General features: G+C 52.6%; 2 protein-coding genes across 7 annotated transcripts in view; one reads left to right on the forward strand and one right to left on the reverse strand.

The window, feature by feature from the left end:
* The first annotated feature begins 630 nt into the window (after positions 1 to 630).
* Positions 631 to 13511, forward strand: DUSP14 (dual specificity phosphatase 14). Its single transcript, XM_064678106.1, has 3 exons — positions 631 to 763; positions 9941 to 10036; positions 11443 to 13511. The coding sequence occupies exon 3, from the start codon at positions 11564 to 11566 to the stop codon at positions 12158 to 12160; it is 597 nt and encodes a 198-aa protein (XP_064534176.1). The 5' UTR covers positions 631 to 763; positions 9941 to 10036; positions 11443 to 11563; the 3' UTR covers positions 12161 to 13511.
* Positions 13512 to 15408: 1897 nt separating this feature from the next.
* The window catches only part of SYNRG (synergin gamma), a 40112-nt gene continuing 29999 nt past the window's right edge, over positions 15409 to 25521 (reverse strand). For 4 of the 6 annotated variants that reach the window (XM_064678093.1, XM_064678097.1, XM_064678096.1 and 1 more), the window contains 7 exons: positions 25190 to 25353; positions 24439 to 24492; positions 23600 to 23696; positions 23174 to 23322; positions 20376 to 20486; positions 19769 to 19804; positions 15409 to 18780 (listed from right to left, as the gene is read on the reverse strand). In XM_064678093.1, the coding sequence (XP_064534163.1) occupies positions 18649 to 18780; positions 19769 to 19804; positions 20376 to 20486; positions 23174 to 23322; positions 23600 to 23696; positions 24439 to 24492; positions 25190 to 25353 (743 nt within the window). In that variant the 3' untranslated portion in view covers positions 15409 to 18648. The remainder of the gene's footprint in view (positions 18781 to 19768; positions 19805 to 20375; positions 20487 to 23173; positions 23323 to 23599; positions 23697 to 24438; positions 24493 to 25189; positions 25354 to 25521) is intronic. The other 2 variants (XM_064678094.1, XM_064678098.1) reach the window with 1 other exon arrangement.

Genomic DNA, 25521 nt, shown 5'->3' on the forward strand with positions numbered 1-25521 from the left:
AACAGGGGATGTCATGGGCCCTGCCACATCCCCGCACGCTGCCGTGTCCTCAGTGGGACCCTGCCACATCCCCATGTCCACAGGGATCCTCTCATGGCCCCAGAGGGGCCCCACCATGTCCCTTCATTGACTTTGACACATCCTATCCCCACAGGACGCCTGTTATGTCCCCACAGGGACCCCTGCTTGTCCACAGGGACTCCATCGTGTCAACAGAGTCTTATTCCCACAGGAACCACGCCACATCCCCACTGGAACCCACACTTGTCCCCATCCCCACGGGGACCCCGCTATGCCCCCACTGGAACCCTTACTCGTCTCCACCCCAATAGGGCCCCCCCACTTGTCCCCACACACGGTCCCATCCCTGCAGGGATCCCCACTCGTCCCCACACAGTCGTATCCCCGCCGCGTCCCCATCCCCGCAGGGCCCCCTGCCCCACACACAGCCCCTGCCCCACACACAGCCCCTGCCCCACACACAGCCCCTGCCCCACACACAGCCCCTGCCCCACACACAACCCCTGCCCCACAGGGGCGGCGGCGGCGCCTTTAAGCGGGGCCGGTCTCCCGGAGCCCCCGCCCGGGGGCCGGGCCGGGCCGCCCCCCGTAGCCTGGTAACGGCGGCTCGGCGGGCGGGGGCGGCCCCGGCACCGCGGTCAGGTGGCACCGCCGAGACGGAGCCGGCCGAGCACGATAAAAGTCCCGGCCCGCCGCCGCCGCCACGGCCGCGAGGGAGCGCGGAGCCGCCGCCGGAGCCATGGTAGGGACGGGCCGGGCCGGGGCGGGAGGGGGGAGCCGGGCACGGGGAGGGGGCTCGGGCTGGCCCCGCGTGGCCGGGCTGCGGGGCCCCGCCGTTCTTCGCCGTTCCCCGCCGCGTTTCCAGCGCCCCGCGCTGCCCCAGCCCGCCCCGGCCGCTCGCGGTGCCCTGCGGGGGGACCGCCGGAGCCCCCCGGAGCCCCCCGGCTCTGCCCGCACGGGCGGGACGGGCCGAGGGGATCCCGCCCCCCGCATCCCTCCGGAGCGGGCGGTGCGGGGGCTGTGCCCGCTCAGCGCCCCGCGGATGCGGCCCCGCTGCGCTCCCGGCCGGGGCCGCGCTGGGACGGGGCAGCGCCGGCTCTGCCGGGGGTGCCCGAAGGAGCGGGGCGCGGCAAGAACCCGGCGGCCGGGGCTCAAACCCCGGGTAAGCCCGACGAGGGAGAGGGTGTCACCTCGGAGCTGCACCAGAGCAGCCCGGGCAGAGCTCGGGTGGTTCCTCGACGTGGAACCAGCCCCAGCCCCACCGCGGGCTCTGCCGGAGCGGGGCACCCGTCCCTGCCTCCTGCCCTGGGCACCTCCAGGTCGGCACCCATCCCTGGATCCTGCCCTGGGCACCTCCAGGTCGGCACCCATCCCTGGATCCTGCCCTGGGCACCTCCAGGTCGGCACCCATCCCTGGATCCTGCCCTGGGCACCTCCAGGTCGGCACCCATCCCTGGATCCTGCCCTGGGCACCTCCAGGTCGGCACCCATCCCTGGATCCTGCCCTGGGCACCTCCAGGTCGGCACCCATCCCTGGATCCTGCCCTGGGCACCTCCAGGTCGGCACCCATCCCTGGATCCTGCCCTGGGCACCTCCAGGTCGGCACCCATCCCTGGATCCTGCCCTGGGCACCTCCAGGTCGGCACCCATCCCTGGATCCTGCCCTGGGCACTTCCCTCTCAGCACCCATCCTTGGATCCTGCCTTTGGCACCCCCAGCTCTGCACCCATCCTTGGATCCTGCCCTGGGCTCTTCCCTCTCAGCACCCATCGCTGGATCCTGCTCTTGGCACTCCCCTCTTAAGACCCCTCCCTGGCTCCTGCCCTGGGCACCCCCTGCTCTCAGGGCACGCTGGTGCCACCAAACCCCGGCTCGTGCCTGCGGCTGCCCGGCCTCTCATCCAGACGGGTTGTGTGCGTGGCCCTTGACTCAGCTCCGGAGCAGCTGCTTTGAGCAACACCAGTAATCAATGAGTGGCATTTGGCTGTAGGGAGATGGGGCAGGATTATAACCTGTTTGACTGGGCAGCAAATGAGCCTTTTATTCTGGAGGTTTGAGTGTTGGCAGATGCCCTAATATCATGTTGCAAGTTCGGTTTATCCCTAGTGCCCCTGCCACAGGAATGGTGGAGGATTAGCACTGACAAAACAGTTTTCCCTGATGATACACCAGATCGGCCGTCCCTGCTCTGGTAGGGAGTGGATTCCTCCCCCGGGCCTCGCTGTAAACCTTGGTGTGTGCTTCGTTCCGGTGGTTGGGATGAGCTCTGTGGCACTCTGGTTCCCAAGGAATGAGAAAGAAGGGTCCCTAATTCTGGGGGCACGTGCTGCTCCTCACTGGCAGAGATCTGCTGCCACGACTTGGCTGATGTGACCCTGCTGAACGTCAGGGGAGCAGTAATGCAGCAGGTTTTAATCGATTTATGCCCGGAAGGTGTGAACGTGCAGCTCTGCCTGTCCTTCCTGCCCCCGAGGGCTCGCCTGGGTCCTGGGCACGGGCACGGACATTCCAGTTTCCTCCAGGAACAAAGGTGAACTCCCAGGGATTTGATCTGAGCCTTTGCTGCGCTGCAGGGTCTGCTCTGGGCTTTGGCACTGCTTCCGTGTGTTGGTCAGGGCAAGATGGAAATTTGCATGGCTTAATTCAATACCTGATCCCAGCTGGAATCTTGGAGCTGGAAAGGCAGAGAGCTCATGCTGCTCTAGTGCTAGAAATGCACAGGGTGTGGGGGAAACCTTCTGTCTGAGCCAGACGTCATGGGAGGGAGGAAAGGGATGCAGAGCCTGCTCAAGAAAGTCTCAGACCTCTACTCTGAGAGTCGGTACCAGCTTTGTCCCAGGGAAGCAGCCACCTGCACATCTGGGCATGCAAAAAGAGGTTGGGAATGAGGAGAAGGGAGAAGGCACCTGGGCATGGCAGTGGGTACCAGGAGCAGCTTCTCTCCCACTCACCACACACTGGCCCCACCAGAGCTGTTTACACGAGGCTGTTCACCAGAGAAGCCTTCCAGGCTTCCTGCTACCACCTTCCTTCCAGGGTGGCTTTCCCTAGAAGGTGGGGTAATGCCTCAAACCAGGCACGGGAGCTTCTCCCAGCCCCTCCTCTCCGGGCACACAACCCTCACCACACCCCCCCCCCCATTTATCACTTCCAAAAAGACACTCTGAGTGACCATCACACAAAGGGAAGTGTGAGCATGTAGCAGAGAGGGCTCTGGCATTTGGAAACAGCTGAGGAATCTCTGAACAGCAGCCCCAGCTCCATGAATGCTTGGGAATAACGCTGGAGAACTGGAGGCAGATACATTGCCCACACTTCCTGGGGCACCTCTAGTGCAGGCAGCTTGTGGGCTCAGCTCTGTGGCTACTCCCTGCTTTAAAAATAATATAAAATAGTAATAATCAGGCAAATTTGAGTTTCCCATCAGGAAGGAGCAGCAGGTGCTGCCATGCTCACCCACAGCAGGGTGGGTTGGGGTGTCTGGACTGATGGGACTTTAATTGTCCCTGTTTCCACCATCCCACCCCACAGAGGGAGGTGGTTGTGGATCCTTCCCTTTGGAGGAGGCTGAGCAGCAGCTCAGGGAGGGGAGAGTCCTTCATGGAGGAAATGTGGGTTTACACAGTGTCCCTAAAAAATGCCATTCCCCCAAGCCTGGAGCAGCTGGAATGACCTCCTGGGAGGTGTGGGGTGCTGCCCCCGTGCTGCTTGCACGGGAAGCAATCGCTGCCTCGTGTAAACTTGATTTCCCCCCAGCTGATTAAAACTGGCCTCTCTTCCTGTTACCCTGCACAACCCCATCGCTGTGCTCAGAGGTGACCTCATTCCTTACAGCTGCTGTGGGCACATCCTGCTGTCCTCCCTTCAGCTGCACTGCCCTGTGCCCAGCTCCTGCTTGGCCTTGGGAAGCGTGGGGAAAGCATGGGCAGCCTCTGCCCAGCAGGAATTCCTCCAGAGGGTTGTGTCACCGTCAGGTTTATCAGGGTGCCAGGCTTTGGGACCCCCATGAGAAGTTGGGCTGTTCAGAGCGTGCACCAGTTGGCACTGCCCCTGGAAAAGGCCCGTGTGAGCACCAGCATGGAAGCACCTGACCATTTCCAGGACACGTTGCAGTGAATTTGCAGCTGCCTTCAATTTGATGGGGTTTGGGGTGGGCTGGGGCAGAGCCCGGGCACAGCAGCAGCAGGCACAGCCCTGGGCCTGGCAGGGTCACACACGAGCAAACACACCAGGTCCCTGTGTTTTGTTCGGCTAACAGGGAAGAGATTGTGTCCCTCCTGTCAGCTGTGACTGCACAGGGCACGGCTCCGGAAAAAACAAGGCTCCATCTTGCAGCACCCCGGGAGCCGGAGCCAGGCGTGGGTCTGCTCCCTGAGTGTGCCCCTCTCCTCCCCATCCACATCCCCCCGGGTCACACTTGGACACAGGGAGCAGGGGATGGAGCAGGGGAGCTTTCCCAAACTCTGCATGCAATCCAGATGCCATCAGCTGGCGCTGAAATGATCTGTGGTGCTTCACAGCAGACGATCGGGGCTGGAAAACAGCCCTGGGTGTTCAGCCGAGTATGGAGCTGATGCTGCCCACAACTGTTGGGTCCCATTTGTGCCTTCTCAAGGCTTAATTCTGGTTTTTAAAGCGATTGGTTCACCCACCCAGAATTTTTAAGCAAGATGCAGGTGGCCACACTCCTGGTGTGTCCTGGGCGAGCCCCGTGCCCCCGCTGTGCTCTCCAAGGGACTGGCACGCAGAGCAGGGTGTGCAGGAGCCCATGGCTCTGAAAGAGCAAACGTGGCTTTAAAAAGGAGGATGGTTTGTTTTTCTTGCATCGAATCCTCTCGCTGCTTGCCGAGGGAGGCTTGTCCTCAGAGCAGAGCAAGGATTTTATAAATACCAGCTTGCTCCAGGTTGCGCCCGCTCCCCGTCTCGCTCCGTCCCTGCGGCCGGGAGCTCTCCCTATGGCCAGAGGTTTGGCTGGCAGCTGGCAGGATCCAGCTGCCGAGTGGAGAGGAAGCAGCCCTGCCTGTTCCCACTCCAGAGCAGCACAGAGGGGGTGGCTGTGTGGCAGGATCACAGCGTGCCCGTGGGCAGATCCGCCGCCTCGCCAGGGAGACGGTGACAGTGGGAATCCGGAGTCAGTGGAGCTGCCGCCCTGCCTGGCAGCCATGGGCCCTGCCCAGCGGGGCCCAGTGGCATCATCCTTGGATGGAGCCTTCCAAAAACCTCACCGCCCATTTTTCCTGCTGTGTTGGTGCCGGGGTTGTCAGGGAGCGAGGCTTTGGCTGGCAGTGAGGAGGGGCTGAGGGGAGGGCAGAGCACGGCTGGTGACCAGATGCGGGAGGCAGCGGGTGAGGTTGCCAAGCCCTGGCCTCTCCCAGGGCACCCCAGGGGTGCCGGTGGGAGGGAGACGAGCCGTGCCACGGGAGTGTCACCCCTCAGAAGGCAGCGGCAGCAGGCTGGGACAGGCTCCTCAGGGATCACCAGCCCGGGGAGCTGGCTCGGGTCATGGGAGCAGCCCAGACTCCAGGCGTGTGGGGGAGGCAAGACTGTGCTCGGGGACTAAATGTGCTTGATCCGGGGTCGTTGAGCAACGAGCAGGTCCTCGAGCTCCCCGGGACAGCGGGGGGCTGTGCGAGGAGTGTCTTGTGGTGCGTTTTGGGCACGATTCCCTTTCTTCCACGAATCCTCTGGGAAGTTACTGGTGTGTTCTGGCAAGCGCGGGGAACCCGGCTGTGCTGGGAGCTGCCCAAGCAGCCAGGCCTGCTCAGAGCTCCGGGCAGACAGATTATTATCTTGATTTAACATCTGACAGCTCCCATCCTGCGCTCGCCGAGAGGCCAGCGCGGGCTGCGAGCACAATCGATCAGGGGTCGGTCGCGGCATCCTCTGTCTCAGCCCAGACCATCCCGCCGTCCCCGCCTGCTCCCCTTCCTCCTTCTGCATTCCAAACCCAAACCACTCATCCCTTCATGGCGAGGATGTGCCGCTGGCTCTGCCCCTGTAATGGCTCCGGGAGCGCATCCACCACAACCCAAGGAAGGGGAGCAAGGACCCGGCAGAGCAAAGGGCTGCAGGAGGGCTGGGAAGAGGAGCGAGGAGCCGGCGGCTCCCACACGTCCTCTCCCCTCCCGGCTCTGCTTCAGCCTCCCTTGGACTGTGCACAAGCAAGCCCTGACCCGAGAATGGCTGCAGTTTGTGCTCTCTGCTGAAATGTATTTGAAATGCCACTCTCCAGGACCATTTCTGAAGCAATTTGCTGTTCAGCCTGGCTGGGAAGAGCCCTGGGCAGGCTCGTTCATTCAGCGCCTGCGATATTGACTCTTCTCTTTACTGCAGGATTAGAGAGCATTTGTCATCTCCAAAATGAATAACTTTTCCTCTCCTGGGAGGGGGGAGAAGGTTTGCCTCAGTACTGACATTTCACACACCCAACCCACAAACCTGCTTCGAATCCCAGATGATGCTCTGGGAATAAAACCAGGGGCTTCAGTGTCTCTGCTCCACCAGTAGAGCAGGGCCCACCAGTCCCCTGAGCCTCCCCTCACCCTAAACCTACAGTCCAGGGGGACGGGAGTCTGGAGAAGCTTCCACCTGTGCCAGGTACCAGCTCCATTGTTGTGTTACTGACACAGAACCCGACACAAACTGCAGGGCTTTGTAAAGTCCCTCAGGGACAAGCCACAGAGGCACTTTAAAAAGAAAAGAAAACTAAAAAAAAAAAAAAATCCCCCAAATCAGAGCAAACCATCCAGCAGCACCAGAATAAGAAGGCAGAAGCTCAGACTTGCCAACTCATTGTCTAGAGCCCGACCAGCTCTCCCTCCTGTCCTGGAGATCACAGTGTTTAACTCACATCACCCCGTGTGCCTCTGTCTTTTGAGCTTCCAGAGGTGTTTTCAAGCCTTTCTCAGGAGGTTCAGGAACCAGCAGCGCTTTCCCATGGGAATTTCAGCCTTTGTTAGCAGAACTGCATTCTCAGGAATGAAAGCAAAGAGAAACAAACTCCAGCTGTTGCAAGATTTGGAAGAGCAGAGCCAGGAGCATTGCCAGCAGCAACTTTTCCGAGGGGCTGCACCACCAAAGCACAAACCAAGGCATTGCTGTATGGCTTTGGAAACCCCGTTGATGGAGAGGAGCAGGAAATCCAGCCCGGGTGGGATACAACCTGCCTTCCATGGGAGCACCTGCCCCTTCTGGGACAGGTGAACCACAGAGCTCAGCCTCCAGGTACAGCAGAACACACAGAGCCCGACAGGAGCAGCCAGACCCACCTGAGCCGTGGAGCTGAGCAGAGCCAGGGGATGCAGGATGAGATCCTGGACATGGTGGGTGCTAGAAAAGTGTCCCCTCTCCGTAATCCTGCACCTGAGGATGGTGCTGGCCAGGAGCTCTGGGAAAGGACCTGGAGGCTTTGAAGAGCAGACTGTTCTCCAGGCTGTAATTACCCACTCTCTTCCCCCACCCCTGATTATGCAGATGAGGGCAATGGCAGAACCCACCAGGCTGCCGGGGAGGGAAGAGGCTGCACCGGTCCTGCCCCTGCAGCACCAGGGTCCCCAGGGACCTCCTGCCACCCTGGAGGGGTCCCAGCCCTCCCTGGCTGGGTCAGCACGTGGCACTGGCTGTTCTGTCTGCATGAGCAAGCCCAAGGCAGAGTCTGGAGAGGGATTTGCTGGGGGTCAGGGCTGTTACAAGATTAATTCTTTCATTAGTTGGAGTCAGCTCAGCAAACAAGGCTATGACAGTGGGAACACCTGGTTGCTACCAGCCCATCACCAGCCAGTCTTTTCCCAAAGGACCACACTGCACCATCTGGGAATGTCAGCCCTTTGCAGGAAACCACAATCACATTCCAGCTCCTTTGGAAGGTACTTTCAGTGCTGCTTCAGGGACAGTTCTGGATCCCAACCCTCGGGTGCCCTGCCTGGTGCTGGGGAGCTCCTGTGGTGACAAGGCAGCTGGGACAGGCCCCAGCACCCCGAGGGTGGTGGTGTGACCCCCCAGCCTATGCCACCACTCAGAAACTCCAACCAGGGAACATGGGAGGCGATGTGGGGTCTGTACTGCACATGAGATGGTCCAGCCTGGCTGTGCTGGTGCAGCTCCCGCAGCAGAGGCTGAAGGAGGCAGCCAGTGCCTCTTCCCGTGCCAGGAGCCTGTTGTGCCACCGGCCTCCCCAGGTACTGCAGGTGGCACAGCCAGGGCTGGGCTGTCTGTGTCCCTTATTTGATCTTCAGATATTTTCCTCTTTTTTTTTTTTTGCACCCAGCAACAGCTGGGAAGAGGCTTTTCACTCCTCTCTCTCTCTCTCTCTGCTTTAGCACAATGACGGGGACTGCTGCATGAAGAGCAACAGTGTTGGATTGCAGCGGGATAACACGGGTGTGCTGAGAAAGGCAAATGGAGTTTTGTGGGAGCAAAACAGCAGGCTTTGGGCAAGGCTTTGTCTGAGCTGGGGCCAGGCAGGGGGTGCAGCTTTGGGGCCAGATGAAGGCTCACACAGCCTGGTGGGAGCTCCCGGTCTCAGCTGAAGGCGCCGCACCCAGCAGGAGCCGCTGCCAGCCCAGGCAGACGAGGCCCCTTTCATTCCCAGCTCCCTGCACGCCAGCAGCTGCTCAGCCTGGTGTGTGTGGGCAGGAGCGTGGCTCTGTCACATGCCTGAGACAGCACATCACAGTCAGTGGCATCCCAGGCAGCTCCTGCTGTGAGCGCCACAGAACGCGGGAAGGGACGCTGGCACCTGCCCCTCTCCCTTGGTGGCCTTCCCCCGGTGTCTGGGCAGCATCCTGAGCCACCAGGCACATGTGCTGGGAGCACAGCAGCCTTATCTCGCCTAAATAATGAGCTCCTCTCCAAAGCATTCACTCACTCTGGCCAAGAGCTGCTCAGCATCCAGCAGAAGCCGTGCTGCTGCTGTCAGCCATTCGGAGCCCTGGGGAGATAACTGGCATGGAACAGGTTGCACAGGGAAGCTGTGGCTGCCCCATCCCTGGAAGTGTCCAAGGCCAGGTTGGATGGGGCTTGGAGCCACCTGGGCTAGTGGAAGGTGTCCCTGCCCATGGCAGAGGGTGGGACTGGATGGGCTTCAAGGGGCCGTGCTGGCGGTGCCAGGAGTGGGTGGTGGTGCTGGGAGTGGGTGGCACGCAGGCGTTTGGTGCCAGCCTGGTGGCCCCAGAGTTTGCAGAGCAAGCCTAGCCTGTCACATGCAAATATCTGGATAAGTTGCTGCCTGCTAACAGGAAGCATTGTATGGAAAGCAGCAAAGCCCTTCCCAAACTACCCTTGGAGTGCTCCGGGTGCCCCTGGGAGCAGCTGGAGGGTCTGCCTTGCACAGAGCTGGTTTGGGGCAGGCGCTGCTCTCACTCTGCCGGGGTCCAGCAGCATCTCCCAGCTGCTTCACCTCCACTCTGGGGGCTTGTGGTGCTTCTGGTCTGGCAGAGTGAAAAGGTGATGTTGCCCCATCCTCCACTTTCCAGGAGTGGAATGCTGTGGCTCTGGCACCAGCTCTGCCCCTTCCTGTTCACCCCGTACTTCCAGCAGTGCCTCAGGGAACAGGAGCAGGAGCTCCCCACCAGGTGGCTTTGGACACCATCAGAAGGATGCAGAGGTGTGTCTGGAATTTAGCACCTGGGCAGATGCTAAAGGAGACATTAGAGCAAATTAATTACTTAAACTATTTAATATTTTTCTGAGCCATGATTTTTGTGCCAGGCTCAGATTCCTCTGGGCCTGCCATGACTGTGAGTGCTCTGTTGGCAGGAATTGGTGACATTACAGTGTCGGCAGCAAGTGCCCTCCCAAGGCCTCTGTCGGCCCCACAACCAGCAGGGAACAGTGATCCTCCCCCCCAGTTCTTGGACAGCCACCTAAATCAGGTCCAGTGCAGATCCCAGTAAAATTCATGCTCTCTTCTCTCCCCAGGTCAGCACTGGACACACTCTGTGAGCCATCCCATCAGCACCCCACAACATCCCGGTACCGACCCCTGATTTGGAGCAGGACAGGTTGTGACCAAGCGTAAGTGCTCCAATCCTTTGTGTTGTCAGTAAAAGCTGTTTGAGAGCAGGGATTTCCCCTGCTCAGAAGATTTTATTCCTTTACAAAAACACCCCTTTCCTTGCTGCTCCTGCTGGGTGACTGTGTTGGGGTGTCCACGGGGGAAGCTGCGCGTTCACAGCTGCAGCAACAAGGAGCTCTTGCTCCTTGTCGGGGCAGGAGCTCTTGCAGCTCTTTGGGCCCACGGCTTCCGGAGCTGCTCAAGGAGGTGCCAGCAGGGAAGAGCCACAGAAGAGGCCTCATTATGCTCATTAAGTTCCTGCACCACGGAGCCAAAACTCCGCTGGCAGCGGAGCGGGCGATCCCACCAGCCACTGCTGGGACCTGCTGGTGCTCCCCAGAGCATGGGATGTGGGCAGACACTGGGGAAGCCATAGCTGGGGTCTCTCAGCCCTTTGAGGACCCTCTAACATAATTAGAGTGAACTGGTGGAGGGACAAATCTGACTCCCTCAAGGTGCTGAGCATCCCCCAGCTCCTCTCCAGCAGTGCCAGTGACACAGGTGGGCTCAGAGGTCCCCGGGCAGGGCAGGGCCTCTCCAGCCTGCACAGACCAGAGCCTCTCCCACAGCCCATCTGCAGCTGGAGAACTCACAGACTGGCAAATTATTAATGCTCCAGGGCTCATCCCCTTGGTTGTAGTTTCCCTGCTGGCTTTGGAAAGGCCCTAAAAGAGCAGGGGGAATCAGAGCAGGGGCTGTCCCGGGCGATCCCGAGCCTTTGGGACACGTGTCTCTCTCCAGAGCATTAATGAGGCGTTAAAGCAGCAGCAGAGCCTCCCCTGTCCCAGCCTCTGCTTGGGTTTTACTCTCAGCTTCTGACATAACCAGGTCACTCTTTCCACACTTCCCCTGCTTCGATGAGAGCCGGTGAGTGATCGGGATGGACGTGACTCACCCCCTTTCCTAATGAGCGACTTTCCTCTGTTTATGTGCTTTGGCGGGGCCTTTGGTACACCTAAAAAAGGAGAAGGGTGGCACTGGGGAGAGGGCAGGGTGCTGTAAATTACTGGCATCTGCTGTTCCTCACCATCCCTCTGGACTCTGGCCAGCTGTGAAGCTGCTGGGTTTGAGCATGGAAAAGGTGTAGCTCATCTTCCACGTGCTGATCCGGGTGAGGTGCTGTCCGGGCCCACAGGTAAAGCCTCAATGAGTAATTGGGGCTAATTAGGCTGGGAGATTTTTTGTTGCTGTTCTGTCCAGGCGATGCCTGGGAGCCCAGTGGTGATGAGCACTGTGAAACCAGAGCCACGTTCCCCACGGAGCTTTGCCAGGCCACAGCAGGGTGAGCTGGGGTTTCCTGTTCCCTCGCCCAGACACAGCTCAGGGACAGCTGCCCCTCTCATGTGGCCTCACTTGTGTTTTGCAGTGACTAAGCAGAGGAAGCTCTCGCTGTCCTACCACCACCACCAGGCCAGACAATCCTTCCCTTGGCTGAAGATCCCGTTGAACCTCTTCCCATAATGGAAGCGTGAGTGCCAAGATCCTCCATGACCTCCAGAAGCCACAACTCCTTACCGAGAACTCTGATGGCTCCACGAATGCTTTCCGAAGGTGCCCTGGGGGGCATCGCCCAAATCACCCCCTCGCTGTACCTGAGCCGGGGCAGCGTCGCCTCCAACCGGCACCTGCTGCTCTCCCGGGGCATCACCTGCATCATCAACGCCACCATCGAGATCCCCAACTTCAACTGGCCCCAGTTTGAATACGTCAAAGTGCCTTTGGCTGACATGCCCAACGCCCCCATCTCCCTGTACTTCGACAGCGTGGCCGACAAGATCAACAGCGTGGCGCGGAAACACGGGGCCACGCTGGTGCACTGCGCCGCCGGCGTCAGCAGGTCGGCCACGCTCTGCATCGCCTTCCTCATGAAGTACCACAAGGTCTCCCTCTTCGAGGCCTACAACTGGGTCAAGTCCCGGCGCCCCGTCATACGGCCCAACGTGGGCTTCTGGAGGCAGCTGATAGACTACGAGAGGAAGCTCTTCGGGAAGACGACGGTTAAAATGGTACAGACGCCCTACGGCATCATCCCAGACGTTTATGAGAGAGAGAGGAGACCCCTGATGCCTTACTGGGGAATTTAATGGGACTGCAGACAGGAAGCACAACAGAAGGGACGCGCTATTCTGAGACAACCAGACTGGAGACATTCCCTTCTTCTTCTACAGCCAACTTTGATTCTTTACCATACAGCAGAACCTCAATTCTCACCTCACTAACCTGCAAGGCCAACGATTCCCTTCAAAGCATTTCTCTCTATGGGGATTTCCCATCTGCATCTCTCTCATTTAGCAGAACCAGGTCTCCTTATGAGTTTATTCCTTCCATAAAGCCTCCCTCCTTTTTTAGTCAGTTTATTAGGGCCCTCCAAGGAAAGGCCTAAGAGGCATTTGGCAGAGTTGATGAGCCAAGTGCGCTTTGTGACGCGGTAGTAGCCTGGATATTTCGTTATAGCTTGTTTGCTTCCCTGCAAAACCCTGTAGTGGCTCGGGAGCAGCACTAGCACAGAGTGAACAAGGCCCTGCTCCACGGCAGCAGGTTTTCCAAGCACCAGGAAGTCTGGAATACAGGGCTGTGGTGCTAGTGCTGGTGTTTTCTTTAACATCCATAGTGACTCTCAGTATATAGTGTTTGAGATCTTTAGTCAGCTCTTAATCGTATTCAAAGTTAGAAAAAAAAAAAAAAGAAAAAAAGTGAATCAGTCCGTGTCAGCCACAAGGAAAATAAAATTGGAACGATTCAAATCAAATAAATACAAGATCCTTTTTAACTCATTCCACGCCAGGGCAATAGTCCTGGAATACACTTCAACTGCTGGAAAATGCTGGTGTGTTTTGCGGGTGGAAAGTCGACAGATCCTGTCCAGATGTGGCTCAAGACAGAAGCAAGAGGGTTGAACCCGCTGGACAACCAAAGAGACGTTCAGGAATCCATGCAGGGCCCCCTGCCCGAGGGGCTGGGCCGTGTGTGTGAACATTCCAGCAACCACTCTGTTGGAAGTTGGTAAATCCGCTTGATTCTCCAGCTCCGAGCCCGGTCATGATCTGCCTTAGTCCATTTCCAAATCACTCCATTCCGTCCTCAAGGTTATGCTGCATTCTGGGATTATTCCGCGCCAACGGATCTGTCCACCCTCCCGGCCGGGCACGGAGGCTCTGCCTCGTGCTGTGTGTGCCGGGAGTGATTCCAACCCCAGCCTTTCCGTGGGAGAAGCCTTCCTGCAGCTCCCGCCCATCGCTCCCCTCCCGGCAGGGAAGGGACTGGTTTCCCTGGAGCGTCACCGGAACCCAGGAGAGCCCCGTTCCTGAGGAGACACCGGTGTCCTCTGCCCCGGGAGGAGGAGCAGGCAGATTGCTGGATGCCGCGATCGCTGATTTAAATGAGATTCTATACTTGTAAAAAAAAAAAAAAAAATCAATAAAGATCAAACCAGAACATGTGTTGGTTTCCTGTTCCGAGCGGCGCTAATGGAGCTCCGGGAGCAGCGGGAACACGGCGTGAGGTGGAGCAGCGGCTTTGGGCAGATCTGGACCCGAGCCTTGAGGAAAACACTGCGAGCTGTTCCCAGCACTCGGCTCCCACCTCACAATCCATCCTGCCATTCCTGCTCCTCCTCCCAGCAGCCGGGCAGGCCCTGGGGCTGGTGCACTCTTTGCACCTCCCCGAGTCCCGGTGGGCAGCCAAGGTTCTGAGGAGCAGCAGGCCTGGCTGAAGGGCTCTCCCAGCTGGACTGTGCTGTGTCAGGGTGGCACGACCGGGTCCTTGGTTTCCCCAGACTGAAAGTCTTCAGGGCTGAAATAAATACTGATAAAGCCAACACAAAACTGTTCAAATGGCCTCAACCTCCCTGGGCTCAGGAGTGAAACCAGAGCTGGCTGGAACAGAAGTCTAGATCAGAGTGAATTTGCCACAGAGGCTTCGACCTGTATCTCTGACCCAGAATCTTCCCATTTACTGGAGACTCCAGAGCAAACACCACTGGCTGAGACTCACCCAGGGAAGGATGGGGAGCTCTGTGGTTCCCAGACTCCAGGAGGTCCAGTGAGGATGCGGGAAGTTCACAGACTCCAAGGGAGGCCAGAGGGCACTGGCTGGGGGGTGGTGGCAGGACAGAGCTCTCAGCCCCTGTGGGAGTCACTCCAGCTGTGTTAACCCCATGGAGATGTCCCTGTGAAAAGTCACTGCTCATTCCTCACCCTTCCACAGGCATCCAAAGCCACTGTTCCCTGAATGCAGGGATGTATTGCCCCCACTCCCTTGCAAACCCACCTTTGATCCTGGATGCACATAGTCAAAACAGCCAGAAACCCCCCCAATAGTCACAACACTGTTTTTTCCAACAATATCCACACAGGGATCTTGGTGTCTTTCACCACCACGAGGACAGGAGAGTTTTCCTCCTGCTTTTCCCAGATGAGTTTTGTCCTACTGAAAATAAAGGTGAGGTTTGCCATCAGCTGCTCCCAGTTCAGGTTCTCCATGGCTGTGTCCCAGTTCCAGTGACAGACACAGGAGACGGATGTCCACTTAAAAAAATGAATTTTACTCATCTCCCTTTTTTAATCATGAATTAAAAGTGCAGCCAGGGAAATGGTAAGAAAGGAACTAGAGAGTAAAAATCAAGATTAATTGTTAATTTGGAGACATTCCAATACATTACATTTTAAGGGGGAAAAAAATAACTAAAAACTCAAATCTGCTCACAAAATCAGACCTTACCCAAAAAGTGGTCAGTGTGTAATTTAACAGTATTTTTTTATGTAAAAACTGAAGGTAAAAATTCTCCGCTGTGAATTATTCCATAATTCCACTGCCTGAGTACTGAGGGGAGGGAAAATGCTGATGTTCAGCCAAGAAGGCACCAAAGGCTGATTTTTAAACACAAGGGAAACTTAGACCTATAAAAAAAGGAAATTGCCTAATAAAGCACATCAGGAAACAAAGAATTCACCTGAAATCCCCATTCAAGGTTACATTACAGTGTTAATGCTTGTGGGTATTTCTTTGCAAAAGCTCCTCTTGTGTTCACTCCAACAAAAAAGATTTTCTATGAGTGTTTTCCCCCTCAAAATCCAGTTTTTCCATCCTTAAATCTATAGAAACCAAAGAAGAGAGAGAGCCACAGCTCAGCTTGGATTGCTGCAAGCACACCCACTGGATTTGAGGGGAACATCCCTCTTCCTGCTCCCCAGGGGCTTTTCCAAGTGGTGTCTTAATTGCTTAAAAAATATTTTATATTTTTCAGTATTTGGTGAGGCACTTTCCACATCCCAGCCACAAAGCAGGTTTCACTTACATTATGATATAAATATTTCAGTTTCCCAGGCTGGTGAGATACAAAACGAGCTCTTTATTGAACACAAGGTTTGAATCTCAACACAGGATTTATAAATCATTGCAGGAATCAAGGGAGTAAACAAGGTACTAAAGTCAATTAATAACACTTATTCTCATGGGATTTAAAATACCAGCAGTGACTCCAGCATAGAACAAACCCAAAAGCTCTGACTAATAATCACAAAACCACTTCTGGAAGAGAAATAATGTTTGCCCAGAGGGCAGGAGAAGAATTACAATATAAAGTGAAGTTTTCTGATCACTTCACAGAATTACGACATTCATATTTTAACATTGAGAACTGGAATTAAATGCAGGTCCAAAATTAAAAATAAACCCGAAGCAGCAGTTTGTACAACAGCAGCTTTTATTGGAAAGGCAGGTTTTGCTTCAAGTTTAATTAATTCCCAATGTAGCTGAGGAACTCTGAGCATTCCGAGGGTTTCCATGAGCTCCTGCTCCACCTGAGCCTGAACATCACTCACTCACAAACCCTGCACGGACTTCAGGGAAGGAGCTGCTGAGACCAAACCCAGTAAAGAAAAGCTGCTGCCAGGGAGGGAAAGACTTTGGAATGGTCAGTGCATGAGGTGACAATTCCCAGGCCACAGGTGACCTCTGCGGTGGGCAGGTACCCAGGAATTCACACCCAAGCACGGAGATGGAGGGGCAGGGAAGGGGCTGGAGCAGCCCCCAGCACTCCCAGCACCAGGGAAAAGCTGCCACCATGGAAGCACCAGGGACAGAATGGGGAAAAGCCATAAATACATTAAATATCCAGGCTAATAGTCCCTTAGAACTCCAAATATACAGAAAGAGACAGAAAATCCACTTTCCACAGGTACCCACTTTCCAAGGCAGCTCTAGAAAACACAGACATTAAAAAACCAAAGAAAAATCCCGTTTCTCTTTTCCAGTGACAGAATCCATGCAGGAAAAGGAGTCACAGGCCTGAAATTGCACAGAGCCAAAGCAAAGGCAGCGTGTCCGGGTGCCCGTGCACAGGAGGGGTGGGGGAAGGTGGGCTGGGACAATCCTGTCCCCTTGGATACAGCTTGGAAGGACACTGGGCTTTGGCTGGCAGCAAGATCCGAGAGGATGCTCCAGGGAGTCAGTGGGATAACTGGGATCAGGGAGCTGATCCTCGCTCTGCAGTGCCTTTATGGGGTATCTCCATGCAAACATTCCATGTGTTCCCACGACAGGAAGGTGTTGGGAACAGAACACTTCCTGCTTCCACAGAGGCAGGGACGGGGCCTGTGCTGTGCCTTCCGTGGGAGCAGGAGAGCAGCAGTGTCATCCCTCAGTGAGCTCTGCTGCAATTGGAATCACAAACACCCATTCCTTATTTTTATGGGCCAAAAGACACGACGGACACAGCTCAGGGAGGGGACTGACCTGGTAACAAGCACAGGAAAACCACCACTGAGAAACGCTTCTGTGACAACACAGCTGGTGATTTGAGTTTCACACTGTGGCCTCTTATTTGTGGTATCCTCTTTTAATTAGGGGGAAAAAAAAAAATCCCGTCTGGCCAAGGGAAAGGATGTGGGCAGTCCCTGTCACACCGTGGAAAATCTGCTGCTGGATTAGCTGGAGTTTGCGACTGGAGGCACACGGTGCTTTATTTTGTGAATGAGTTAATTTGAGGCTGCAAGATTTACTGTAATTGGTGTAAATGAGGAGCCAGACACCTCCGAGCCAAGATTCTTTCATTTGGGCTAATTAATAGTTTAGTATAACTAAGCTTGTTTGTTTTTTAAATACAAAGCATCGTTCTCCTCACTGTGATCTCTGTTTCGGCAAATAACCACAGGCCAGTGTCAGGTACTTGTAATGGAGGCAAGATTAACTTGGAAAAGCTGTTGATATCTCTGGGGAGGAGGGAGAGATCTGAGGAATTTAAGTCAAAGAATTAAGGAGAAAGTTGTACCCCATGGATTTACACCCCACTGCATTCCCTGCAGACCCAGACTGGATAGTGCTAAGTCTCTCATAATGCAATGAAGCTCCCACTTGGTTTGAAATCCTGTAATAGCACTGCACTGTCCCCTGCATATTGGATCTGAAGGAAGAATCAGGTACTTCAGGTGTTACAGGTAACATTTTGTGACAAAATAATACAAACCTCCTATTCAGAGAGGTGAGTACCTGCCATAAACCACAAACCAGCAGGGAGACAACGCCCTGCCCCAAACACCAGCTTGCTAAGACCCCCAGCTTCCAGTGTTAAATCCCTTTGGGTGTTAAATCCCACTCCCTGTCACAGAGAGCCAAGGGCCACCTTGTGCTGCCAGCTCTGAGTCACAGAAACATGTTACTACAGGTAGCACCAGACTGCACAAGCTACACACAGGCATCCCATCAGGAAAAGCATCTCAACATCCAAAAAAGGGAAAGTATCTACACAGGAGCAGATGTGCTGTATCAGCAGAGTCCAGTTTTCACCAGAGCTGCAGCCACACAGCTACCAAAGGGTCAGGAGAAACATAAATCACACCTGGAGTTCGGGACAGCTCCAGGGAAGTTTATCTGTATTTACAACAAAGCTGCAAGTTTTAAACTCCAGCTGCCTGTACTACAGAATTCAGGTATTACAGGGAAAATTTCAACAGTTTTCCAGTCCTTACCCCCCAACACCAACCAGTTCTGCACACAGAACAACTCCCAGCACAGAGCACTGGAGGTGTAAATCCACAGCAGCCCTCCAGTCTCATTCCTTGGAGTCCATAATTCATTTTGCCTGCTGTGACTCATGTGCTGTGATATCACAGCAGCAAATATTTGAAGAACAACATCATGGTCCATATCCCAAACACGTTAAAGAGAAGATCTGCTTACAAATACAGACTCCAAGTACTTAAGTGGTCACTTCTATGCAAATCAGCCCAGGTTCCAGGTTCTTTGGGAGGCTCAGTGCTGGCTTCTCCCAGGTTTATGGTGGCTACCAGGCTGCTTTTACACAGAATAACATGTTTTCATGTTGAGAAAGTCTGAAATGCCACATTTTTTTTTGCCATACTACATTTTTTTCTGGTTATTTCTGAACCCATGGCCATTTCAAATGAATTCTTCACTGTCCATGGCAGTGGCTTTAACCTGTTACAGTCCAAAACTCAACCCCAAACATTTCAAATCCTGAGCCCAACTCCAGCCTCTCCACTTACTCCACCCCACCAGTTACCCCAAGTCCTGCATTGTTAGACCCAAAGCTCCACCTTCAGTGCAGCTGCTTTCAGAGCAGGTCTGGCAGGATGAGACCTGGAGGTTTGGGCTCCACACAGTTGATCCAGAAGTTGGCACAGCTGGCGTGGTACTGGTGCCCTCCATAGGCCAGCTTAAAGTTATCTGTCTCGGAATTAAAGGCCTGAAAGAAGAATTGAAAGGAGTGTGACAGTCTGACCTACTCCAGGATCTAAAACTAGAGTGGAAAATGGACACAGCACAGGTATCACCCTGGAATGGCACAGCGTGGCAGGACCCTCCCCTGAGCACAGCACCCCATAAACTGTGTTTTATTTGAGTTACAGGTGGGCAAAACCTTCAGCCATCACACCTGAGCCAACTCACACCTGCCTGGAGGGAGCCCTGTGGTTACCACAGTGCCTGCTCTGACCCCTGGCAACTAACTCACCTCATTTTATGCATCTTCTACTTCTGCTCCGAATCCCTAACGAGGTGAGGCTTGTCCTGCCTGCCAGCACACGGCTCCTGCATTTATTTCCCTGGCTCCAGTTCTGCTGTGAGTTAGGCAGGTGCAATTCCTGCTATTAGTGTTATTTCAGGTTGAATTTGATCTACTTCCTCCTGTTAATTGAAGCTGCTTTACAATAGGAGCCTCTGAGCAGAGCGTGTGAAGCCATGAACAAGCTGAAACCACCTCAGTGTTTGTTGCTAGGAGATATTTTCCAATGCTTCACAGCTCCCTATTTAAAAAAATATCCCAGCCCTGCTCCCCACACCCTGGATTTCCTGCAGACATTTCTAAAAATGCCACTGCCTGCTACATATAGCCAAAAGTCAATATTTCTAGCACAAAACCCCTAAAATCCCCCCTCTTTTGCCACAGACACACAAATTCAGAAACTCACTGCAGGGGATTTTCTACCACACAACAGGAAGAGCACAAAACCAGAAAGCTGGTCACAAGTACAGGCATGCAGACAAGACAAAGGGGAGGCTCTGGAGCATGTTAGTTGATCAGATCAAGTGTTAACGGTCACAAAAAATGACTGGAGGAGGAGGATTAATGATTGGTACAACTGAGAATGACAGCTGAGAGCCAGTCAGCACTTCAGCCTTCCACACTCAGCTAAGAATGAGTCCAGAAAGAATGTTTTTTTACAGATTCATACTTTTTTAGGAAGCTCTTCCACAGGTTTCTCTTCTTTCTGAAATGATGTTGAAACCAAAAAGTCAGGAAAAGTGCCAGTATTGTTAACGGGTTGGCACAACTCTGCACGTGTCCTGGGAGTCCCTCCCAGCTCTGCTAATGGCAGCAGTCCCCTCTGGTGACCCATTTCATGAGGAAAAGCCATTAAAAAAATTTTCATTTGTTAAAAAAAAATATATACTTTTTAAATATTAGTCTCCTGTTTCTTCCCCATTATGAACAATTTAACCCTTTCTCCACGGCTGCGTCACACCAAAGCCCAAGGAATACAGGACACTGATTATAGGATTTTATGTGAGTCCCATCTATAGGTCAGAGTCTGCTTTGCCCTCTGCCATTTACAAATTATAGCCATGAAAATTTTTTCAACACACCCATCCCTGGAAGTGTCCAAGGCCAGGTTGGACGGGGCTTGGAGCAACGCGGGGTAGCAGTGGAAGGTGTCCCTGCCCATGGCAGGGGGTAGAGAGGGATGAGCTTTAAGGTTCCCTGCCAACCCAAACCATTCTGGGATTCCATAAATGCAAGTCCAGACTGTAATTAAAAAGGAGTTTAACCATTACACTTACTTTACTTCTGGAATCCACGTTTAGGAGACACACTCCACAGGCCAGATCCTGGGCATTTTTAATCCCGGGGCGCAGCATGCAGGAAGAGAAATCCAGGGAGTTTTCATCTGGCTAAAGAAACGAGACAACCAAATTTAGGCATCTGCAGTAACTGAAGAAGTTTCAGACATCAGGAGAAAAATTACTGAGTAGCAAGAGCCACAGTGTCACAGCAGCATGGCAGGGGTGATGTGGTGCATTCCCTCGTCAGCTGCTGTGGGGTTCAATCAAAGCCATTAGGATGGGTTTGCCATCTCCAGCAGCACTAATTTATAACACTCAAAACTCTTGAAAAAGGCTGTGACTACAAAGGAAGGAATTCTTCAGCTGCACATTCCCACATCAAAAGGGGAAGGAGCCCAGGCTGCTCTGAGCTGGGAGCTGGAGGAAGGCAAACAGTGGATCAGCAGGTATTTGTGCAGCTGTGGGAGGGAGGCACAGCCAGCTCTGCTCTCACAGCAGCACTGGAGAGGTGGCTGCTGCAGGGCTTATGGTCCTGGAGTCTGTTACTGCCTGAGCAAAAAAGGGCAGTTGTTATTGTTTTGGGGTTTTTTTTGAACCTACAGTATGGCAGAGCAGTACAAAATGGGATATTAAGTTTAGCCAAAGCACAGAGTTCAGGTCACCAGCCATACACAAAGCTCAGGTTAAAGAGAGGCAAAGGATGGGAGAATAAGCCTGGAAATAATAAATTAACACAGAGACTTTTCCAGTACTTAACCTCAGATTTCAGCCATGGGATAAATGATCAGTTAAGACTTTGCATAAGGGCAGTAAAAAACCATTCAAATTTTGCATGAAAATAGTCGTGCAAATAAAAACAATGACTAGAAGTGCAAGAAGCTTAAAAAAATGGTGAGATCCCAGGACATGTGTCTGTTAATCCACACTCTGGTTATGCTGCTCACGCTGCCCCGTTGAATGGCTGGAGAATAATTAGAATCCTGAAAAAAACACCCTTTAATCTCTAAGTAGATCAATCAAATTAATAAAGGCACTCTAATATTTGTTTACCAAATGCATGAGTGAAGCAAATGAGAAGGTCATCCTGCAATTTGCTGTGAAAAACCACAAGCCTGCACATAATTACCTTGTAACAAAATCCTTTAAAAGACAAAATTAACCTTTCCAAGCACATGCCTCGGAGCTGGAATACTTCTCTGCAGTTAATTGGCACCTCTGCATCATTTGGGATCCGTGACTGCAACGCCAGGGAAGGAGGTGTGGGTTCCACCCCTTCCAATGGGCCCCGTGGGGAAGAGAACCAGAAAAAGGGGTGATTTGGAGAATTATAGGAGCCAGGAGTCCCTGCTTCTCGGATAACTTCAGAGGGACTGCGTGTCCATAGGAGCAGTTAATGTGCTTAAAATGTAGGAGCTGCTGAGGCTCAGAGAACACGTGGCCAAGCTTTGGACTTCCAGGTAATCCCTGTAATCTTCCAAGGAAAAGCACTTTAAGAACTATGTTTTAATCCACCTGTTTAAATCAGGAGAAGATCCTGACACCTTCTGAGATTGGTACTATCCACAACAAAAAGTTCAACAGATGCATCCAGGTCCATCACCTTGCTCTGTCGAGCGGCAAGAGACTGAGAGAATAAATTTCCTAGGACAGGCTCTGTGCATCACAGGACATCACCAAAATACCTGGGGAGGTTTAAAATGTGCAAAAGGTGTGTAAAAAGGGGCTGAGCATTTACAATACCTGCTTTGCAGGGAACGACAGTGAGCTGGATGTGGATATTTCAAGCAGAAACCAAGTATTCCAGGCCTTACTTATAAATGATTGTTTACTGGGAAGCAAAAACCCTTTTGTGGCAGCAGCTGCAGTGCAAGGAAGAAGCCACAAATTAAACTGCTCAGTGCAAAGCTACCCATGGTAATGATGTGCTCAGTGGTGCTTGATGGGATGTGCTGATACTGAGTCAGAGTTAAAGGCTCCTCAGGAGTTAAAGGGAGCCATTATGCAAGTCAATATCGAGCAACACAGACAGATAATTACCTAAAAATACGAGTTTTACCGTGGTTAAAGAAAGTCATTTTGCAATTGTATTTCCTGCTACACAAATACACAAAACCCCCCAAGGCATTTAATGGCAGAGTGATTTTCCTGCCCTCTGTCTGTGGGTGTTCTGGGCCCCACTGTGCCCCTCTCCTCCCCAGGTCCTCTGCAGACCCGTCCCATGGGATGCTCCTGCTCCCCCCTCAGACCATCTCTGCCTGTCACACTCACCCAGGGATGTCCAAAGCTCTCCTGCCAGGGAGCAATGGAGCTTTTCCTGGCAGTTCAGGAGAGGAAAAGCAACTTAGTCCGTAGCAGGAACCAAAACAAACGCGGGCATTTCCAAATGCAGAGAGGGAAAAATGGTTTAGTTATTCCTGTGTTGCTACACTGTGTGCTCTGGAACTGTGAGCATTACAACTAATTGCAGGGATATTAAAAAAACCCAACAAGTTATGCCCATGTTATTCTGGCTTCATAAAAATGCTTATATGAATTTTATTAAATTTTCCTTCCTGGAGATGTCCACAGACAGACAGGATATCACCTCAATCATTAAGATACTAAATAAGACCATTGTTTGTACATAAATAATAGTTTTCTTTGAGAGTTTTAAACTGGATTTCACAAATAAGTGCATTTCCATCTTGCAAGAGAAAAAAAGCCACAAACTGTAAAGTCAGGACACCCCGTGAAGTCACTTTAAATACAATTATGACATTTCTTTTAGTAACCAGGCAGCTTATTTTTGGTCTTACTGTTAAAGCAGCGAGTGACATGAAGCTGATCAGGTTGTTCCACACTTTATCAATATCCTTCAGCAGCTGCTGGAGTTTCTCACTGCAAACAGCAGTTGCTTTGATGCCCAGTTCCACTCTCTTTGTCACTCTGTAGACTTCCACAACCCCTGTGGATGTAAAACACGGGGAAGGATTGCAAAGAATTCACTGGATGCCAGAACTTTAACTCAGAAATGGCAAAAATAGGGATGGCACAGGAGAGGTGGGTATGGAGGGTTAGTTCAAAGCAGGAGGCACATTTATTTAGCAGAACAGTTATTCATTATTTAGGTGCAGGTAAAGATTAAGTTAAAAAAACAATGCCATTTTGGGAAGACTGATTCTATATTCCTGTTTTTAAGAGAAGAACTTTCAATGTAAAACACATGGAAAATTAAAACATACCCAGTAAGTATTCCATGCCTTGGGCAGACTGGATAACTTCAGTGCAAACAGATGAGCTACTTATTCCATTTAAGGTGTCGTTTGCTTTCTTTATGACCTGGTAGAAATGAATTTCATAAAATGATGGGGTTTTCTACCTTTAAATAATCATTATGAACAAGATTGTCCCCAGCAGAAACTGTTATACAAAAAAAGAGGCAAATTAAATAAGAAATGCTTGCCACACTCCATCCCATGTTTTTATACACTCCTGCTGTAAGAAGATCAGGGGAAAGGATGAACATTTAAAACCTTAATGTATTTCCCACAGTATTTTGATTACAAAATAAGAGTTTTAAGAGCATGCATGCCTTGCTATCTAGTTTAGCAACAGCATTCACAGTTTGGGCTGTCTAATACTCAAATGCAAAGAAGGAATTTTAAGGAGAGCTGATCGAGCTGTGAAATATCTGACACTTGTTAGCAGCAAACAAATGGTCCCTCGGCACAGCACAGAAACAAACCTGTTCCTCAGGAACTCCTGGGGAGCCAGACACTGGTACCAGTGCTCTGAACAACACAGTACTGGGCACCAAAACCCAGAAACACTCCACTAACTAGTGAGCTGGAACCTTTAGGGGAAAGCCAAACTAATCCCCAGTGACAGGGAGATTAGTGTAGGGCGTTGAGCTGAGGAGGTGACGCTGCTGCTGCTGCTGGGTGACAGCTTTTGGGCTTAAAATTGTAATTCCCAGGGCTGATTCCCACCCTTCCTCTGCCTGTTGGTCTTAAACACCGAGTGAGGTGGTTCCTGCAGGGATGAGGGAAGGATTTGCAGGAGGAGGAGGTGACATACTTACCTGCAGGGCACTCTCCAGGCACCTCTGCCACTCATAGGCATACCTCTCGCTTTCCTGGGGAAAGAAAGGACAGGCTGAGTCTTATTCCTGCACACATTTATTTCCCTTTCTCTGACACAACACACACGCAGCAGAAAGGTATTTAAAAAGACTATTTGCAGGTCAGCCACGTGAACTTTTAATATCTATTCTTAATTTCCCCCCATTCTTTCAGCATCCTCTTTGCACCTGAACTCTAAAATTTGATTTCTGGGAATCAGAACTAGGTTCAAAAGGAAAAACATATATATGAGTAAAAAGTTTCATTGCACATACCTCCTCCTGACACGTTTGTCACAGTCTGCTGTTCTAGAGATGGGGATTAGCAGAATTTAATCTGAGTCCTTTTCCCATCCCTTCTCAGGATGAGCAAGAGAAATAAGTACCATGCAGCCAAAAAGTGATGCCATTTCCCAAAGCAAATGGTCTCTGTGCCAAAGCTGGGATTAGATTTAAATTGTAACTAATTTCCAGTTATAAGCTTAGGCTGCAAGGTCAAGTGATTCTGTGTTTCAGACAACAGCATTTTCCCACTTCACAGGACTTTCAAAGACAGGAGAGAAGAAACTTCCATTAAGAGCTGTTTCCACTCACAACACCCAACTTTACCCAGACGCCACCTTAGAATCACACCCCAAGTTCAAACAGCTGGATACAGAACAGCCTTGAGATCACCCTGATGATGTCACTTGTGTTCCAGGTAATTCCTTACCTCGACCTCCCCAGTCAGGTCCTTGTACTTGTCTCTGATGACGGGCAGCGCCGGCTTCTCGCTCAGAGTGTTCGACCGATCCCTGAATGGCTGTTCCAGGGCTGGCAAAGGTGAGGAGCGACTTATCTCCCTGTCCCCCAGGCTGAGGCTCCTTTTATGAGACCCTAAAAAGCCAGGTTATAAACAACTTACTCCTTTACTCACAAATCACAGAGTATTTAAAATGCACGAAGTGGCACCAAGGGTTGTCCCACTCCTCCGGAAGAACAAATCCTTCTATTTACTCAGTGACTGGTATAAATTTCCCCAGTCTTTCAATTCTTACAATTTTT

This window comes from Pseudopipra pipra, chromosome 21 (assembly GCF_036250125.1).
Source record: "Pseudopipra pipra isolate bDixPip1 chromosome 21, bDixPip1.hap1, whole genome shotgun sequence".
NCBI lineage: Eukaryota > Metazoa > Chordata > Aves > Passeriformes > Pipridae > Pseudopipra > Pseudopipra pipra.

Excerpts from the sequence above, each read along its gene's own strand:
- DUSP14 (XM_064678106.1), top strand. The coding sequence starts at position 11,564 with ATGACCTCCAGAAGCCACAACTCCTTACCGAGAACTCTGATGGCTCCA.